The 15,544-nt window shown below is 48.1% G+C and overlaps 1 protein-coding gene across 1 annotated transcript in view; it reads right to left on the bottom strand.

Annotated features, from left to right (window-relative positions):
• Positions 1 to 15,084, bottom strand: part of NOL10 (nucleolar protein 10) — a 100,327-nt gene extending 85,243 nt beyond the window's left edge. The window contains exons 1-5 of the mRNA XM_058668279.1: positions 14,918 to 15,084; positions 12,259 to 12,304; positions 10,033 to 10,131; positions 5,623 to 5,700; positions 4,017 to 4,054 (exon numbers count right to left, since the gene is read on the bottom strand). Of these exons, the coding sequence (XP_058524262.1) occupies positions 4,017 to 4,054; positions 5,623 to 5,700; positions 10,033 to 10,131; positions 12,259 to 12,304; positions 14,918 to 14,983 (327 nt within the window). The 5' untranslated portion in view covers positions 14,984 to 15,084. The remainder of the gene's footprint in view (positions 1 to 4,016; positions 4,055 to 5,622; positions 5,701 to 10,032; positions 10,132 to 12,258; positions 12,305 to 14,917) is intronic.
• Between the last annotated feature and the right edge of the window lie 460 nt (positions 15,085 to 15,544).

The following is a 15,544-nucleotide window of genomic DNA, read 5'->3' as shown; positions in this document are numbered from 1 at the left end:
AAATCTATTTTTTGAAGAGACCATTATGCTCAGTGAAATGAGCCAATCACAAAAGAACAAATACATATGTTCTCTCTTATATAAGGAAACCAACACAGAAAGTGTAACTTCAATAATCTGATCCATACTGTTTTTTTTGTTTGTTTACTCTTTTGGCTATACCCCATGTGTTTTGATCTTTTTTATTTCAGTTTTGCAATTCCAAATAATTCCTTTTCTCTTGTCGAATTCACCATTGGCTCATTGATTACACGGTGCCATCATTTTTCCCAAGAAACTTTTGTGTTTCCTTTTTGTCACTCACGTGTTGGATACTCAGTGGCACGTTTTTTCATGGTGCTGTAATTTGTTGTTGATGTTGTGGGTGCAGCCAGTGATAGCCAGCAACCATTGACAGTGGGCTAAGGAGTTGATTAGTGCTCATTGGCCTGGGCAGGAACAGGACCTGGGCTTGCGGCTAAAAACACCGAGACTAACTGGACTCATCTGTACCCAATATCCTGCTAAATTAGGACGTGGGGGCACGAGTATAGAAGGAGAGCAATAAAGCAAGACTTTGCAGACTTCTACTATCACTGGTCTCCTGTCGGTGCTTCATCCCCAGACCCTGTCCCTGTCCACGTTACTGGCTCTGCTGGTGGGAGCAATCATGGTCCCTGTGTACCGCTTAGATGGAACAATGGATATAGTAATGTTGTTCTGGTTTGTATACTATCAGGGGATCTAGGAGAGGTGAGGCCTAGCAGTGATGGAATGTGGGCAGAGAAGCCAGGGAAAGGTGAATGTCTGCAGCTTTGGAAGTGTGTCCAGGTCATCTGTTGCATGTCTCTTAGGCTAACTTATACTGTTGGGGAAGCTGGGACATAGGTCTTCAGCTTAACGGATGGACTTAAGGATACTGACCATTTGTTCCTTTTGGAATTATGTTTGGTTGGATTATGACTGGTTGGACTGCCATATGGACTTGTGATTTGCTACTTCTAGTATGCTCTATTATCACCAAGACTGGTTAATAAACACTCATTAATAAACCTTAGACATGTCTGGAGTGATCTCGCTTGCACCCCATAACAGCTGATGCTGGTGTCATGGCTGTTCTAACTCACACCAGTTGTTTACTTGGTTTCATGGCTTCTCAATTATGGAAATGTAATAGTGATGGAGTCCTGGGGTCTATTATATACAGATGAGGGGGAATAATGTAACATGCACCCCTGCTTCCGGACGAAAGATGGATTCTCAGTGAAACTGTTGGACACTGGGCCCAGCAGCATGGCCTAGCAGCTAAAGTCCTCGCCTTGAACGCACCAGGATTCCATATAGGCGCCGGTTCTAATCCCGGCTGCTCCACTTCCCATCCAGCTCCCTGCTTGTGGCCTGGGAAAGCAGTCAAGGATGGCCCTAAGCCTTGGGACCCTGCACCCGCGTGGGAGACCTGGAGGAAGTTCCTGGTTCCTGGCTTCAGATTGGCGCGCACCGGCCGTTGCGGCTCACTTGGGGAGTAAAACATCGGACGGAGGATCTTCCTCTCTGTCTCTCCTCCTCTCTGTATATCTGACTTTCTAATAAAAATAAATAAATAAATAAATCTTTAAAAAAAAAAAAGAAAAGAAACTGTTGGACATGTGTAGACAATGGGATGCTGGACTATCTGACATTGTCTGTTCCAAAAATGTCAGGGTACACTTAAATAAGAGACTGATAGAATTATGATTTCTTATGAAGGACTACACCATTGCAGTAAAATGGGGAAAATCTGTTGGGGGTGTGAGTTTGGGTGGGAATCCCAGCCTACACGAAATTGCACCACATAATCCAAAATTCAAAATAAAAAATATATTTTAAAAAAATATTTATTTTATTTTTATTGGAAAGGCAGATATACACAGAGGAGGAGAGACAGAGAGGAAGACCTTCTGTCCAATGATTCACTCTCCAAGTGGCCGCAACAGCCAGAGCTGAGCCGATCCAATGCCAGGAACCAGGAGCTTCTTCCGAATCTCCCAAATGGGTGCAGGGTCCCAAAGCTTTGGACTGTCCTCGACTGCTTTCCCATGTCACAAGCATGGAGGTGGATGGGAAGTGGGGCCGCCGGGATTAGAACCGGTGCCAATATCGGATCCGGGTGGGTACAAGTCGAGGACTTTAGCCACTAGGCTACCACACCGGGCCCCAGAATCACAAATGTTACATGTCAGCTATTCTAAGAAAGAAGACAGCCATTGATCCTTACAAATACCAAATGGGCAGGTGCTGAGGCACTGTGGCACAGCAGGCAGCCTGTACTTCCACATCCCATTCCAGCAGCGGTTCACATCCCCGTTCTACTCCCTGTCTAGCTCCTGCTAACAGGCTGGGGCAAGCAGAGGAAGATGGCCCAAGTACTTGGGCCCCTGCCACGCACGTGGCAGTCCCAGAAGAAACTCCTGGCTCCTCAGCCTGCTCACTGCAGCTATCTGAGGAATGAACCAATGGATGAAGATCTCTCTCCCTCCCCCCCCCTCCCATCTCCTTTTGCTTGTAACTCTTTCAAATAATCAAATTAACTAATAAATCTTTATCTTTAAAATACAATACATTCAGAAGTCAGTTTCATGATGCAGCAAGTTAAGCCAAGGCTTGTAACGCTCGAATCCCATGTAGCAGCCCCAGGTGCTCTGCTTCCAGTCCAGCTCCCTCTAATGCTCCTGACAAGGTGGGGGCTGACGGACCAGTGACCTGGGCCCTGTCGCGCCCGCGGCAGAACTGGATGTAGTTTCAGGCTTCAGGCTTCAGCCTGCTGCAGTCCCAGCCACAGCAGCCTTTTGGGGAGAGAAGAGAGGATAGAATATCTCTCTCTCTCTCTCCATTTGTCCCCCACTCACTCTCTGTCACTCTGTCTTCAATAAATAAATGTTTGGGGCTTGGCAGTGTGGCCTAGTGGCTAAGGTCCTCGCCTTGATCCCATATGGCCGCTGGTTCTAATCCCGGCAGCTCCACTTCCTCTCTATCTCTCCTCCTCTCAGTATATCTGACTTTGTAATAAAAATAAAATAAATCTTTAAAAATAAATAAATAAACAAATAAATAAATATTTGTAAAAAAAAAATAAATGAATAAGGTCTGAGAGCCAGCGTTGCAACACAGTGCATTAAGCTGCCATTTGTGAAACTGGCATTCCATAATCAGAGTGCCAGCTCAAGTCCCAGACGTTGCACTTCTTACCTAGCTTCCTGTTACCATGCCTGGGGAGCCAGAGGGTGACGGCTCAAGTCCCTGGGCTCCTGCCACCCGCATGGAGACATGAGTAGTGTTCCTGGCTCCTGGCTTCAGCCCAGATCTGGCTGCTGGAGCTGTTTGGGAAATGAACCAGCAAATAGAAAATCTCTCTCCATCTTTCTCAGTTGTTCTGACTTCCAAACAAATAAACAAATCCTTAAACAAATAACACCCCCACACACAACTGGAAAGGTAATTTTAATATTAGACTAGCCAAAGGTTGTCTTAATCACTGCTGTTTAAGACACTGGGTATCGGGCCCAACGCCGTGGCCTAGCGGCTAAAGTCCTCGCCTTGAAAGCCCCAGGATCCCATGTGGGCGCCGGTTCTAATCCCGACAGCTCCACTTCCCATCCAGCTCCCTGCTTGTGGCCTGGGAAAGCAGTCGAGGATGGCCCAAAGCTTTGAGACCCTGCACCCTTGGGGGAGAGCTGGAGGAAGTTCCTGGCTCCTGGCTTTGGATCGGCACAGCACTGGCCACTGTGGCCACTTAAGGAATGAATCATCAGATGGAAGATTTTCTTCTCTCTCTCTCCTCCTCTCTGTATATCTGATTTTGTAATAAAAATAAAAATAAATCTTAAAAAAAAAAAAGACACTAGGTATCATACACGCACCAAACCAAAAACACAGAAGAACATGATAGATTACTAGTCATTTTTCATTCAATAGTAATATCACAAAAATACTTCTTAAAAGAAACTCCACTCACTCATTTCATAGGTAAAGCCCGTACAAACCCATGCTATCATACATACCTTTGAATAGTCATCAGACAAAATCTCAAAGGTGACAACTAAAAGAAAAATAATGCAAACTTAATACAAAGTGCTTGTTCAACTTAGAAATTACACATGAATACCACTGTAAATTTTCCATTTTTGTCTAAATAAATGAGAACAAAATTGCCATATGGCCACCAAAAAACATCAACTGGACAAGTAAAAGTACATCACATCAACTAGACTTTGGCAGAAGTGAGGCAAAGTCGCAAAAGAAACTGACTTCTCAACTTTTGCTACTATTTTTCTGAGATGTTCAAAATAATCATCAAGACTTTCAGATGTTTACATTCAAGAACATTAAAAACTTGCTTACAAAAACAGTAACTTTTTACTGTTTCACAGCTGACCTGTTAAACAAAAACTGCGAAAACAGCTATTTTTAGACAGTGGTACACAGATCTGCAGCTTTCTAAACAAGGAGGGCCAGCGGGCTTCCTAGCGAACACACTTCCCGTCAGCTTCTTTCCCTTCACTCTCCAGGCCCAGTGGCAAAAGCAGCTGAACTCTCCCCACTTGAACCTTCCCTCTCTGCAGGCCAGAAATGTCAATAATGACCTCCAGTGGCCTTCACCCTTACACCTGACAACGTTCCTGTGGAGCAGAATTCAAAGGGAAGGCAGGCTTTGTGTTTAAGACAACCACCGAGAGGCCTGCATCCCCTCCGGGGAGCAGAGATTCAACAACTGGCTACAGCTTTCTTCTAGGGTGGACTCGGGAGGCAGCAGGTGATGGCTAAAGTCACTTGGGTCCTGCCACCTGTGCGGGAGGCCTGGACTGAGTTCCCGGCCCAGGGGTCGGCCCAGCCCAGTCCCAGCTGTTGCAGGTATCCGGGGAATCAACTAGTGGACTGGAGTGCTCTGTCTCTCAAACATCTGTAACATATGCACACACATGCAAAGCCTCTGCTCTGTGTGTCAGAGTGCGGCAGGGAGGTGTGCAAGCTTTCCAAGCAGCTTCCTCTGGTTCGCAGCAGAAGGGCAAGTTGGGAGGCTTGAAGCGGGCACATCCGATGGGCCGCTGCCAGCCTCATGGCAATTGTACCCCAGGCAAGGAGTGCAGGCAGCCCACAGAAGCTGAGACTAATAACACAGCACCATCCCAGGCTGCCCTCAACCGCCCTGTCCTACAACAACAGCACTCGGGAAGCAGGCTCTGGTCCACTGTCTCCACATCTGAGCAATTTGTTATTTAACAAGAGAAAATGAATATACAATCTAGTCCCATATCAAAAGCAAGAAAACATACAAACTTAAACTGTTTTGGGGTGGGCGCTGTGGCACAGCAGGTTAAGTCACTGCTGGGTGGACCACGTCCCATATGGAGCACTGGTGAAGACCCAGCTCCTCCACTGCCAATCAGGTTCCCTGCTAACGTGCCTAGGGCGCCAGTGGATAATGACGAGGTCTCGGGTCCCTGCCACCCACCTGGGAATCCTAGGCTCCTATCTTTGGTCCGGCCCGGCCCTGGCTGTGAGCGACAACATGGAAGATCTCCATCTCTGTCTCTGCCCCAACCCCACCTGCTTTTCAAAGAAATAAATCTTAAAAAAACCTGTTCACACGAAGTCTTTGTCTCTTACCCTCTGAGTCCAAACACCTTTCAAACTTCAAGGATAACTGGTAGGTGTCATAGCATCGAACCCGAGGTTTGTATGTTCCTATTAAAAAAAAAGGAATGTGATGCAAACGCAAAAAACCAAGACATACTTTTCCGAGTCACAGTGCTGCACAGCTGGCTAACAAAGACAGCCCGCACCAGAACCAAGCGAGAGCGAGGGACTAACTCGGCCCCTTCCAAACAGCCAACGAGGAAGTCACAGAAAATGAAAATACAAATAATAAACTTGACAGTAAGTCCAACAAAAGCAGATCAACGCATGCACACCTTGTTTAAAAATCTAAACATTCAAAGAGGAAAATGAACATAGAATCAAGGAGGCAATCACAGAATATGAAAATACAAATTATTAACTAATAAACATTACAATAAGTTCAACAAAAGTAGATTAAAATATGCAATACCTTTTAAAAAATATCTATTTGTCTATTTGAAAAACAACAATAGACAGAGACAGAGAGAGCTCTTCCATCCACTGATTCATTCTCCAAATGGCTGCAATAGCCAGGCCTGAGTCATGCCAAAGCCAGGAGCTAGAACTCCATTTGGGTCTCCCACATGGATACAGGGGTGCAAGGACTCATGCCATCTTCCACTGCCTTCCCAGGCCACAAGCAGGGAGCTGGATTGGAAGTGGAGCAGCTGGGACCTGAACTGGAACTTTGATATGGGATGCTGGATACACAAGAGGCAACTGAACTCATGTTTTCACAAGACAGGACCCTGAAATACTTTTTAACATATCAGAACAACCAAGATACAAAATATAGTTAATATTTGTGTTGGAAGGGTTAAAAATGAGTACTTCCAGGATCATGCCGTGGGTTATGATGCCGGCAGCCCATATCGGAGCACCAGTTCACGTTCCAGCCGCTTCCCTTCCCGTTCGGCTTCCTGGTGTCCCTGGGAGGCAGGGAAAGTGGCTCAGCTGAAGCCAAGTCTCAGCTGGAATTCTCCCTCTCTCGCTCTCTCTGCATCTCTCTCTGTCCCTCCCTGCCAGCCTGCCTTTCAAATAAGCCAATAAATCTTTTAAAATAAAGAAATAAGCACTTCCACACTCTGTGGTTGATTAGCACAGACTTCCTTAGACAACCCAGTAGTATGTTGGTACTGACAACTACACGACCCGAATCCATACAGCAACTTACACAAGAAACACCCACAAGTGTACCGAGACACAGAGGAAGCTACATGGCTAGAGACAAACCGAATAAAATGTCCACCCACAGGGACATGCTGAAGCCAGCGATGGTAAAAGCACACAGGGCCTGGCACACAGCTCATGAACAGGAGGTGGCAGGCCCACCCCCTCGTCCCACGGAAGGCTGCCCAAGCGCACAGCCACGCGCAGGAAGAGGGAAGGCGGCAGGGCCCCAGTGAGCGCTGTGATACACACACACGGTCCCAAGGCCTACAACTCAACCCGTGTGCTCTGCATGGTGGGAGCCAGAGTTGGAACACCAACTAGCTGCCTTGGTGGGCTGCTCCTGCACCATTCATTCACACATTTCTGCAACGTCTGCATTTTGTGTGAAGTCTGACCCATTCCAATCAGGGGAAAGTAAATGTCATTTTTAAAACCAATACAAACAAAAGAACAAAGCATTACCACACTTTCTGGTGTGATCAAAGTCCAAGATCTCATCTCAAGAGAAACCTAAAAGCCAATGAGCTGCTGTATGATAAGCATTTTATGAATATACATAATTTCCTATACTTCTTCCCTACGTACCAGCAGAACTAACAATATCCCTAGGAATAGATTTAGCAGCCATGCCATAGCATACCAAGCTAAGCCTCCGCCTGCAGCACTGGCATAGCATATGAGTGTCAGTTTGTGTCCCGACAGCTCCACTTCCCATCCAGCTCCCTGCTTGTGGCCTGTGAAGGCAGTATAGGATGGCCCAAAGCTTTGGGATCCTGCATCCGCATGGGAGACCTGGAGGAATCTCCTGGCTCCTGGCTTCAGATCAGCTCAGCTCCGGCCATTGCGGCCACTTGGGGGGTGAACCAGCAAACAGAGGATCTTTATCTCTCTATCTCCTTTCTATAAATCTGTCTTTCTGAAAAAAGAAATCTCCCCAAAAATAAATTAATTAAATTATAAATAAGTTTTTTAAAGGAATACATTCAACTTTGGCACAATCTCAAAGCTAATTTCCAAAAAGGAACCAAGAGCCTGGCTAGTCCCATCAGCAGTCAGTCTTTGCACTACCCCTGCTTCTAGTCTACTGTGCCAACCAGCCTGATACACTTCTGACTCAAACAGCAAAGGAAAACCCTCTATGGGATTCAGCAGCGAAGTGAGGACGGCCCACATGCCCCCACCCCAACAGCTCAGAATGGACTCTGGAGAAGTCAAGCCCAAAGACGCTGGCTCTCACACCCGGGGGTCCCATGGACAGCCAGCAGCTATGGCTAACAAGATACAAGTGCAAATGAGATAAAATTTAAGGCTCAGTTCCACATTCTCACTAGCTATGTCTCATATATTCTCTGAGGAAAAAAATTTAAGATAAAACTAAAACCAAGCATTCTGAATAAGAAAAGCAGGGCAGGCATTTGGCCTAGGCAGCCCACAGCGGATTCCAGGTGTGATCCCGGACACTGGCTGCAGAGGGCAGCCTCTCCCACTGCAGGCCCTGGTGGCAGCAGTGAGGGCTGCAGGCCGCCTGTGGGAACCCACACACCTTGAGGACACCCCAACTCACAGCCACAGCAGGCAAATGCGGAGTTAGCCAAAGGATGGGTGCTGTCTGTCTCCCTGTCCATCTGTGTCTCTCTACCTCTGCCTCCCGGATAAATCATCATCTAGAGGCTGACTGATTTATCTGAAAGGCAGAGTCACAGAGAGACAAAGAGAGCATCTTCCAAACACTGCTGAACTTCCCAAATAGCTGCAACGGCCAGCACTGGGCCGGCCAGAGCCAGGAGCTTCTTCTGGGTCTCCCACATGGACGTGCCTTTCAAATAAAGCAGAAACAAGAGAAAGGGAGAGCGAAAGAGAGGAAAAAATATAGACCAATATTATTTTTTTTAAAGATTGATTTTATTTTTAATCACAAAGTCAGATATACACAGAGAAGGAGAGGCATAGAGGAAGATCCTCCGTCCAATGATTCACTCCCCAAGTGAGCACAATGGCCGGAACTGCGCCGATCCAAAGCCAGGAGCCAGGAACCTCCTCCAGGTCTCCCACACAGGCGCAGGGTCCCAAGGCTTAGGGACTGCTTTCCCAGGCCACAAGCAGGGAGCTGGATGGGAAGTGGAGCTGCCCAAGTCACTAACATGGCTGGGTGACACACAGGATACAATGCCCAAGTCACTAACATGGCTGGGTGACAGAGCTCATCGAGACAGCACACCCAAAGCTCCCCTTTGTGACTTCTTTTTAACCACAATTAACATCGCTAATGCACAATTTTATAATATATATAAAAACAGTACTGATACATAAAATCATAGGGAAAGTGTGCTGTCCTGTAACCCTAACTCACTGTTGGTGGGAGTGCCCACATCATGACCACCTGGGAAAAGGCCTAGTGGTTTCCTATAACACACGCTTGCCACACAACCCAGCAATTCCACTCTAAGCAATCAACAAAGACCAGTGAGAGCATACACAAACCAACCTGCCTGCAGAAGCACTGCCCACAGCACTTTATCGGTAAGCAAAAAGCAAAAACGGCCCAAGCACCCACCACACGGAGAAGGGGAAAACATACTGAGGTCTACTCCCATGCTGGAACACTACCTAGTGGTAAAGGACAAGCTCCGCCACACAGTGCAACAGGGACGAGTCCATCACAGACCAAAGCCCAGGGGCACTGCCCGACGCAGAGCAGCTCACAGCAGCAGACTCAGGGCAGAGGGTGCGCTGTGGCAGGCGAGCAGGACCGTCTGCAGCGGCAGCCTTGCCAGGAGAAAGGAGTGCTTGGCATCCCAACAGGCCTTAGTTCTCAACACTCACCCACCAGGAAACGCAAGATCCATACATTTCACTGGATCTACGTTTTACTTCAAAAAAAAGACATGAATAAATACTGACACTTAAAGTGCAGCTGATGACCCACATGCCAAAGCATTAGGGGTAAAATACAGTTTACTGAAATCTGCAATGTGCATTGAAATCCATCAGAAAACGGGGGTGATTGGAGGACAGAGAGATCTGTGCTGAGTCAAATACAGTAATTACTTACTGCAGAATCTACTTTGTGGATAAATGGATAGTCATTGTGCAATTTTCTCAGTATTTGTGTATTTCTTAAAATTTTTTATATTACAATCTCGGAGAAAAACAGTGATCTTTGTCACCACAATATGTATTTCCTTCTATAAAAGGAAGGTAAGTCACACCCAAAAAGATGCTTACCCGTTGCTAAAATATACTGTCCATCTTTTGACACCTTAATAGTGGTACACACAGTAGGCATTTCAAAATCCTGAATAAGTTCGATTCTCCTACGGACATCTACAAAAAGAGAAAGCAAAGTTAGCTTAACAGATGCAGGCTCCTTCCTCATCAGAGCACCCCACAAACAGGTGAAGCACACCCCCCAACGCTTCCCAGCCATGGGAGCCACGCCAGGAGTCCACCATGGAACATCAAAGAAAGTGCATACATCTGACACCAGCGCTAAGATGGCCCTTGGGATACCCATAGCCCCAACCAGAGTGCCTGGGGTTGGGTTCCAGCTCTGCTTGCAATTCCAGCTCCGTGCTCACGCACACCCTGGGAAGTAGCAGGTCATCACCTGCTTGAGCACTTCGGTCCCTGCTGCACCGTGAAAGACCCAGACTGAGGCTCCTGGCTCAACCAGTTGTGCAGATTTCCAGGAGTCAATTAGCACATGAAAAGACCTCTGTCTCTTTCAAATAAATAAAAACGTCTTATTAAAAAGGTTTTTTCTTAGTTCTAAGTTAAATTATTTTTTACTTTCCAGAAAAGAAAAAGTATCATTTTAATTAAAAAAAAAGTTCTATGATAATGATAAAGAATCCAGTTTTAACAGCTGGATAAGAAGTGGACATAATAAACATTCAACCACTACCATTGCCCAGGTAGGTCAAGACTGAAGCATCTCTTACTGACATGCTTTCGACCAAAAAGAAATGTGTCAAATTTCAGATTTTGGAGGACTTTACAATAGCTGCACATACATAAGGAAATACTGCAAAGAATCCAAGTCAAAATCGGAGGCTCACTTGAACTTCGCGCACACCTGACACAGCACTGTCCCAACGTTGCTCCGGGCAGCTTCCCAGTGCTCCTGACACAGCGCCTGAGCTCACTCCATGTCAGCCGAGCACGGCATCTACCATCAGTGGCGTCAGGTCAGCGAAACCCGTCAGACTTTGCGGCATCTTAGATTTTAGATTTTTTGCTGAGGGCATGTCAACTAATGAACAATTTCTTTTCCTGTAAACAGTCCCTGGCTGTTTTGCTGTACACAAGAACACTGGAACTGGAGAACCAGATGAAATCAGAATCTATAAACAGTACTAAAGCAGCTCTTTGTTTTATTTTGATTTCAAGTTTTAACTTCCTGGCTTCAGTACTATAACAGGGCTATTTTTCTAAGATACTTATCCTGGGGCATTTAGCTGTTATCTTAGAATAAGATAAACCTACTTTTATATATGATAAGTTGTATGGAGAAACTTCAGTAAAAATTTGCTCACCAAAATAATTTGTATTATAAAATGATATTCTATTCATACCCTCTTTGCTGAAGTTAAATCAAAATCTTCATTACAACACCAACTAGGACACCCACATCCCACAGCCAAACACCTAGGTTCAAGTTCCAGTGTATTCCACAGTGCAGCTCCTGCTGACATGCGCTGCGAAAGATGGCGGGTGACTACGGATCCAAGAACTAGGTTCCTGATGTGACTAGGAACTGGGTCCCCAATTCCCAGAATGCCCCACAGCAAACACCGCAGGCATTTGAGCAATGAGCCACAGGGTTGTCTGTCAGCCTTCACTGCCCCTCAAATAAATAAATAACTTTCTACAAGGATCTTTTATGATTACACCCACATTTGTATAGCCCATATGTAAAGCTACTTTGTCCAAAAATAAAATGCTCATTCTCTCCATCTCTCAAAGACTGACAAATGGATTTGATGACCAGAAAGAGAATCGGATGCACAGGGAACACACGTGTAAACTGCTCCATCTGGGTGTCTTGTCCCCTCTGTACCTGCTGGGGGTGACGCCAAGGCCCTGCTATATGAGCAAGGGGCACCGCAAGTTCAGGACTCAGCAACACAACCCCATTGAGTGCTCAGCGCCCCCGGCTCAGTCAGAGGGGAATGACAGGTTGCACAGCTGTGTAATTTGCTCCTTGTTCCCAACCTATGAAATGGTAAGAGACTAACAGGGAAAAATCAAGTCCTGTGTCCACTACGGCACAGCAGTCACACAGAAAGATTCCCTCAGAGGGAAAAGTGGACACACATTTGGTTCCCAGTACATTAATTCTACTGCATTGCTGCAACCCTTTCTGTACTGGTGTACCAACAGTCCCTGAGCAACAGCGTGCTGCCTGGACGGGCGGCCGACGTAGCCAAAGCAGGGGCGCTCACCACTCACCAACATCCTTCTTCTGCAGCGCTCTCTTCTTCCTGTCGGAAAGCCACTAGAGAAAACAGAGACTAGCTGAAAACAAATGTAACTGTACAGCTTTCTGCTTGCAAAAAAAAAAAACCCAGTATCTGCTCAGATTACAAAATTCAAACCACATAGCAATACACAACCTAGAAAATGAAGTGATTTTGTAATCCTAAATCAACTCTAACAAATCTTCCAGATTTGTGTTCTTGAAAATATTTTCATTTATTAAATAATATTCTTTTGAGCTACTCTGTTTAATACGAGAAAACCAATTCTCCTCAAGCCTCACATACTATGGGTTAGACTAGGGTATTCAACAGCTTTGTGTTTTCAGTCAAATTCTCAAAAGAAGAAATTTCTTCTAGAAATAACTTTTTTGTTTTTTAGGAAAGAATAAAACTGGATGGATAACTAGTCGAGACACTGGAACTGCTAAGAAATAAAGAGTGCTTTTTACGGCTCCCTGAGCTGGCGCAGTTCTGCTCAGTACCTCAGTTTGGCAAGCAGGGCGACTCCACGGCAGGCCAGATGGAGCACTTCTCTCAGGTCTGTATTAACACAGCGGTGCTCTCCCGGGCAGAGGCCCCTCAGCACCATCAGGGGCATTCCTTGTCCCAGGCATAGGTGCGCCCTGGTATACAGAAGGCAGAAGACAGCCCACCACGCATAAGGTGGCCCACACAACAAGCAATGGTCCAGCCCAAAATGTTACCAAGGCTAAGAAAGTCCACCAGAGAAGATATGAAAGAAAAGCAAGCTAAAACACAAAACAAAACCAGCCACCAAATACCATTTCCAAAAGCCCAGATGCATTGCTTTTGGAAGGTCATGGCATCCCAACCCTCAGGTTGCCTGGTCCACATGGCCACGTGGGACCTGAGCATGAGACCGGAGCCTGGGAAAGGCAGAGGACTGTGCCTTCAGAGCCTGGGCTGAGTTGCCTCCAAACAAATCCTGGCACGCTAGCGTTCTTGTCCCTCCACTCCTCCGGAGGGAAGGTGTTCTCACCACCAGGGCAACGCTCTCCACTTGGGATGCTGTGTTGAGGGGCGTGGCAGGCCTGACAGTAGCAGGGTGCCCCAAGCGAAACCTCAAGCTGGACATCGAGGTGGGGGGAACGAACGTGGAAAGGGGGTTCATTCAGGAGGTGCCAGTGCTCCAGGGGAGCACAAGCCGGGGCGCTGCATGGCACAGGAACAAGGGGCCTGAGTCTGTCAAAGGCTTGGCTCAGGTGATGGTCTTTTTCTTTATTTGTTTGAGAGGCAAAGTGACAGTGAAACAGACAGAGAGAGACAGAGAGGGATCTTTCATTCACTGGTTTGCTCCTGAAACGCACACAACACCCTAGTCTGGGTAAGGCCAAAGCCAAGAACCAACTGCTGGGGAGTGAGCTAGCAGATGGAAGACCTTTCTCTCTACCTCTGCCTTCCAAATAAACAAATAGGCCTTAAAATAGTAAGAATAATCCTAAAACCCCACAGTGAGCCAAAACAGCACTAGGGGTAAGCACATGCTCTCCGTTGCCCAAAAGGGCCACCTCGTACAGGACTCAGCCTTCCCACTCACCTCTCCCCATTCCAGTCCTCCCCCAGGCCAAGGGCACTGTCACTCGGGGACATCTGCGCATCCTGCTCTCTCAGCACTGGGCTCTCACCGACATCAGCACAGGACTGGCTCACCCTCACCCTTCACTCTTCTGAAATGAAGCCACGAGGAGAGTGGCCACTTTGTCCAAAGCCCCTATGCTCAATGCTGAAGCCACCACAACTGTCTTCCAAGCATACAAAGCACTCTTAAGAGATACACCTATTTAGTTGAAAGGCATAGCGACAGAGAAAAAGAGGGAGAAATCGCGAGGGGGGGACCTCCCACCCTCTGGATCATCCCCTCAAATGTCAGCCACCACCCAAGCCCAGCCGACCAAAGCCGGGAGCCTGGACCTCCGCTCGGATCTCCCACGGGCAGGGGTAGGGACTCACGAACACGGACTATCACCCGCTGCCTCCCCAGGCAGGTCAGCAGGAAGCTGGACTGGCCAGCAGATGCAGGATCCCGGGCAACCCCACAGGGGGCCTGAGCACGCACTCCACGTGGCCCCTGCCTGGCACTCACCCTCCCACCCACTCACTTTCTTCAGCCCTTTTCCCAGAAGGGACCCCATCCGACACAAGCACTAGGCACCCCAGGGCTGACAGGCAGCGCTGCCTACACATCACCATTTCAGAACTTCAGAACCTGAAATCCTGATGAGAAATGAGGACTCTGGCCACTGGTCCCCACGTTTCTGAAGGAAGAGCTGTATGCATTCTAGCTAGCAACCCACAGTGGCACGCTATCAAGTGACAGGCTTTTAAACCACCTTCCCAGGAGCACAGGGTCTCAACATGGAAAAGAACTCGCGGAAAAAGCCTCCCCTCCACGGAAATGCCTGGCCTGAGCCTCCATCATCCGTCAAGGAAAGAGAAGCCAGGCTTGGCCGTCCCAGCGTGTGACTCGGCTACCTCCCCCTTGCTCCCTGGATCTCGGCCCGGCTCACACAGAGGCCGGGGAGCGCCTCTCAGACAGAGGCCCCGGGGGACAGCAGAGAGAGGACCGGACGCCCAGCACGAAGGAGCCCCGAGAGATCGGAGTGACTCACCTCCGGCAGAGACTTGCCGCAACTCAGGCTGTAAATCTTGACCTCGTTAAGGCTGGAAACCTGCATGGCTTCGGCGACAGACAGCGATCGCAGCCGGGGTGCCGGGTCCCCACGCACCTACACGCCGCAATACCCGAATCCCAGACGCCCGGCAGCACGGCGTGCGGCGCCGGCGCAGGACGATGACGCAATTCCGGTCCGCGGGACGCGTGTGCGTTCCCGGAAGAAGGGAGGTGGCGGATCCGGCAGGCGCGGTGTCCGGAGAGCTGAGGCAGAGTGAGGAGAGCTGGCCAGGTAGCCGGGGCTACAGGGCCGGCCGTGGAGGGGCGCCGGGTCCTTGGGCCGCTGCACCCTCGTGGGAGACCCGGGAGAGGCTCCTGGCTTCTGCCTGTCCCCGCCTGCATTGTGATGATCACCTGGGGTGTGAATCAACAGCGGGAAGCTCTCTCCACTTCCTTTTCGTTAACTCCGTCTTTAAGAACTCCCTGAGGGGGAGTTCTTTTGAAAGACTTACTCGGTTTTATTAAAATGCATAGAGACCTTCCCTCCACTGGTTCACTTCCCGGACGCCCTCCAGAGACAGGCGTGCTAGGCTGGACCGGGACCCTGGGACCCTGGATCCTGGGA

This window comes from Ochotona princeps, chromosome 8 (genome assembly GCF_030435755.1).
Source record: "Ochotona princeps isolate mOchPri1 chromosome 8, mOchPri1.hap1, whole genome shotgun sequence".
NCBI classification, from domain to species: Eukaryota; Metazoa; Chordata; class Mammalia; order Lagomorpha; family Ochotonidae; genus Ochotona; species Ochotona princeps.
Note: the sequence above shows the minus strand (reverse complement) of the source record. Positions and strands in the feature narration are given on the sequence as shown.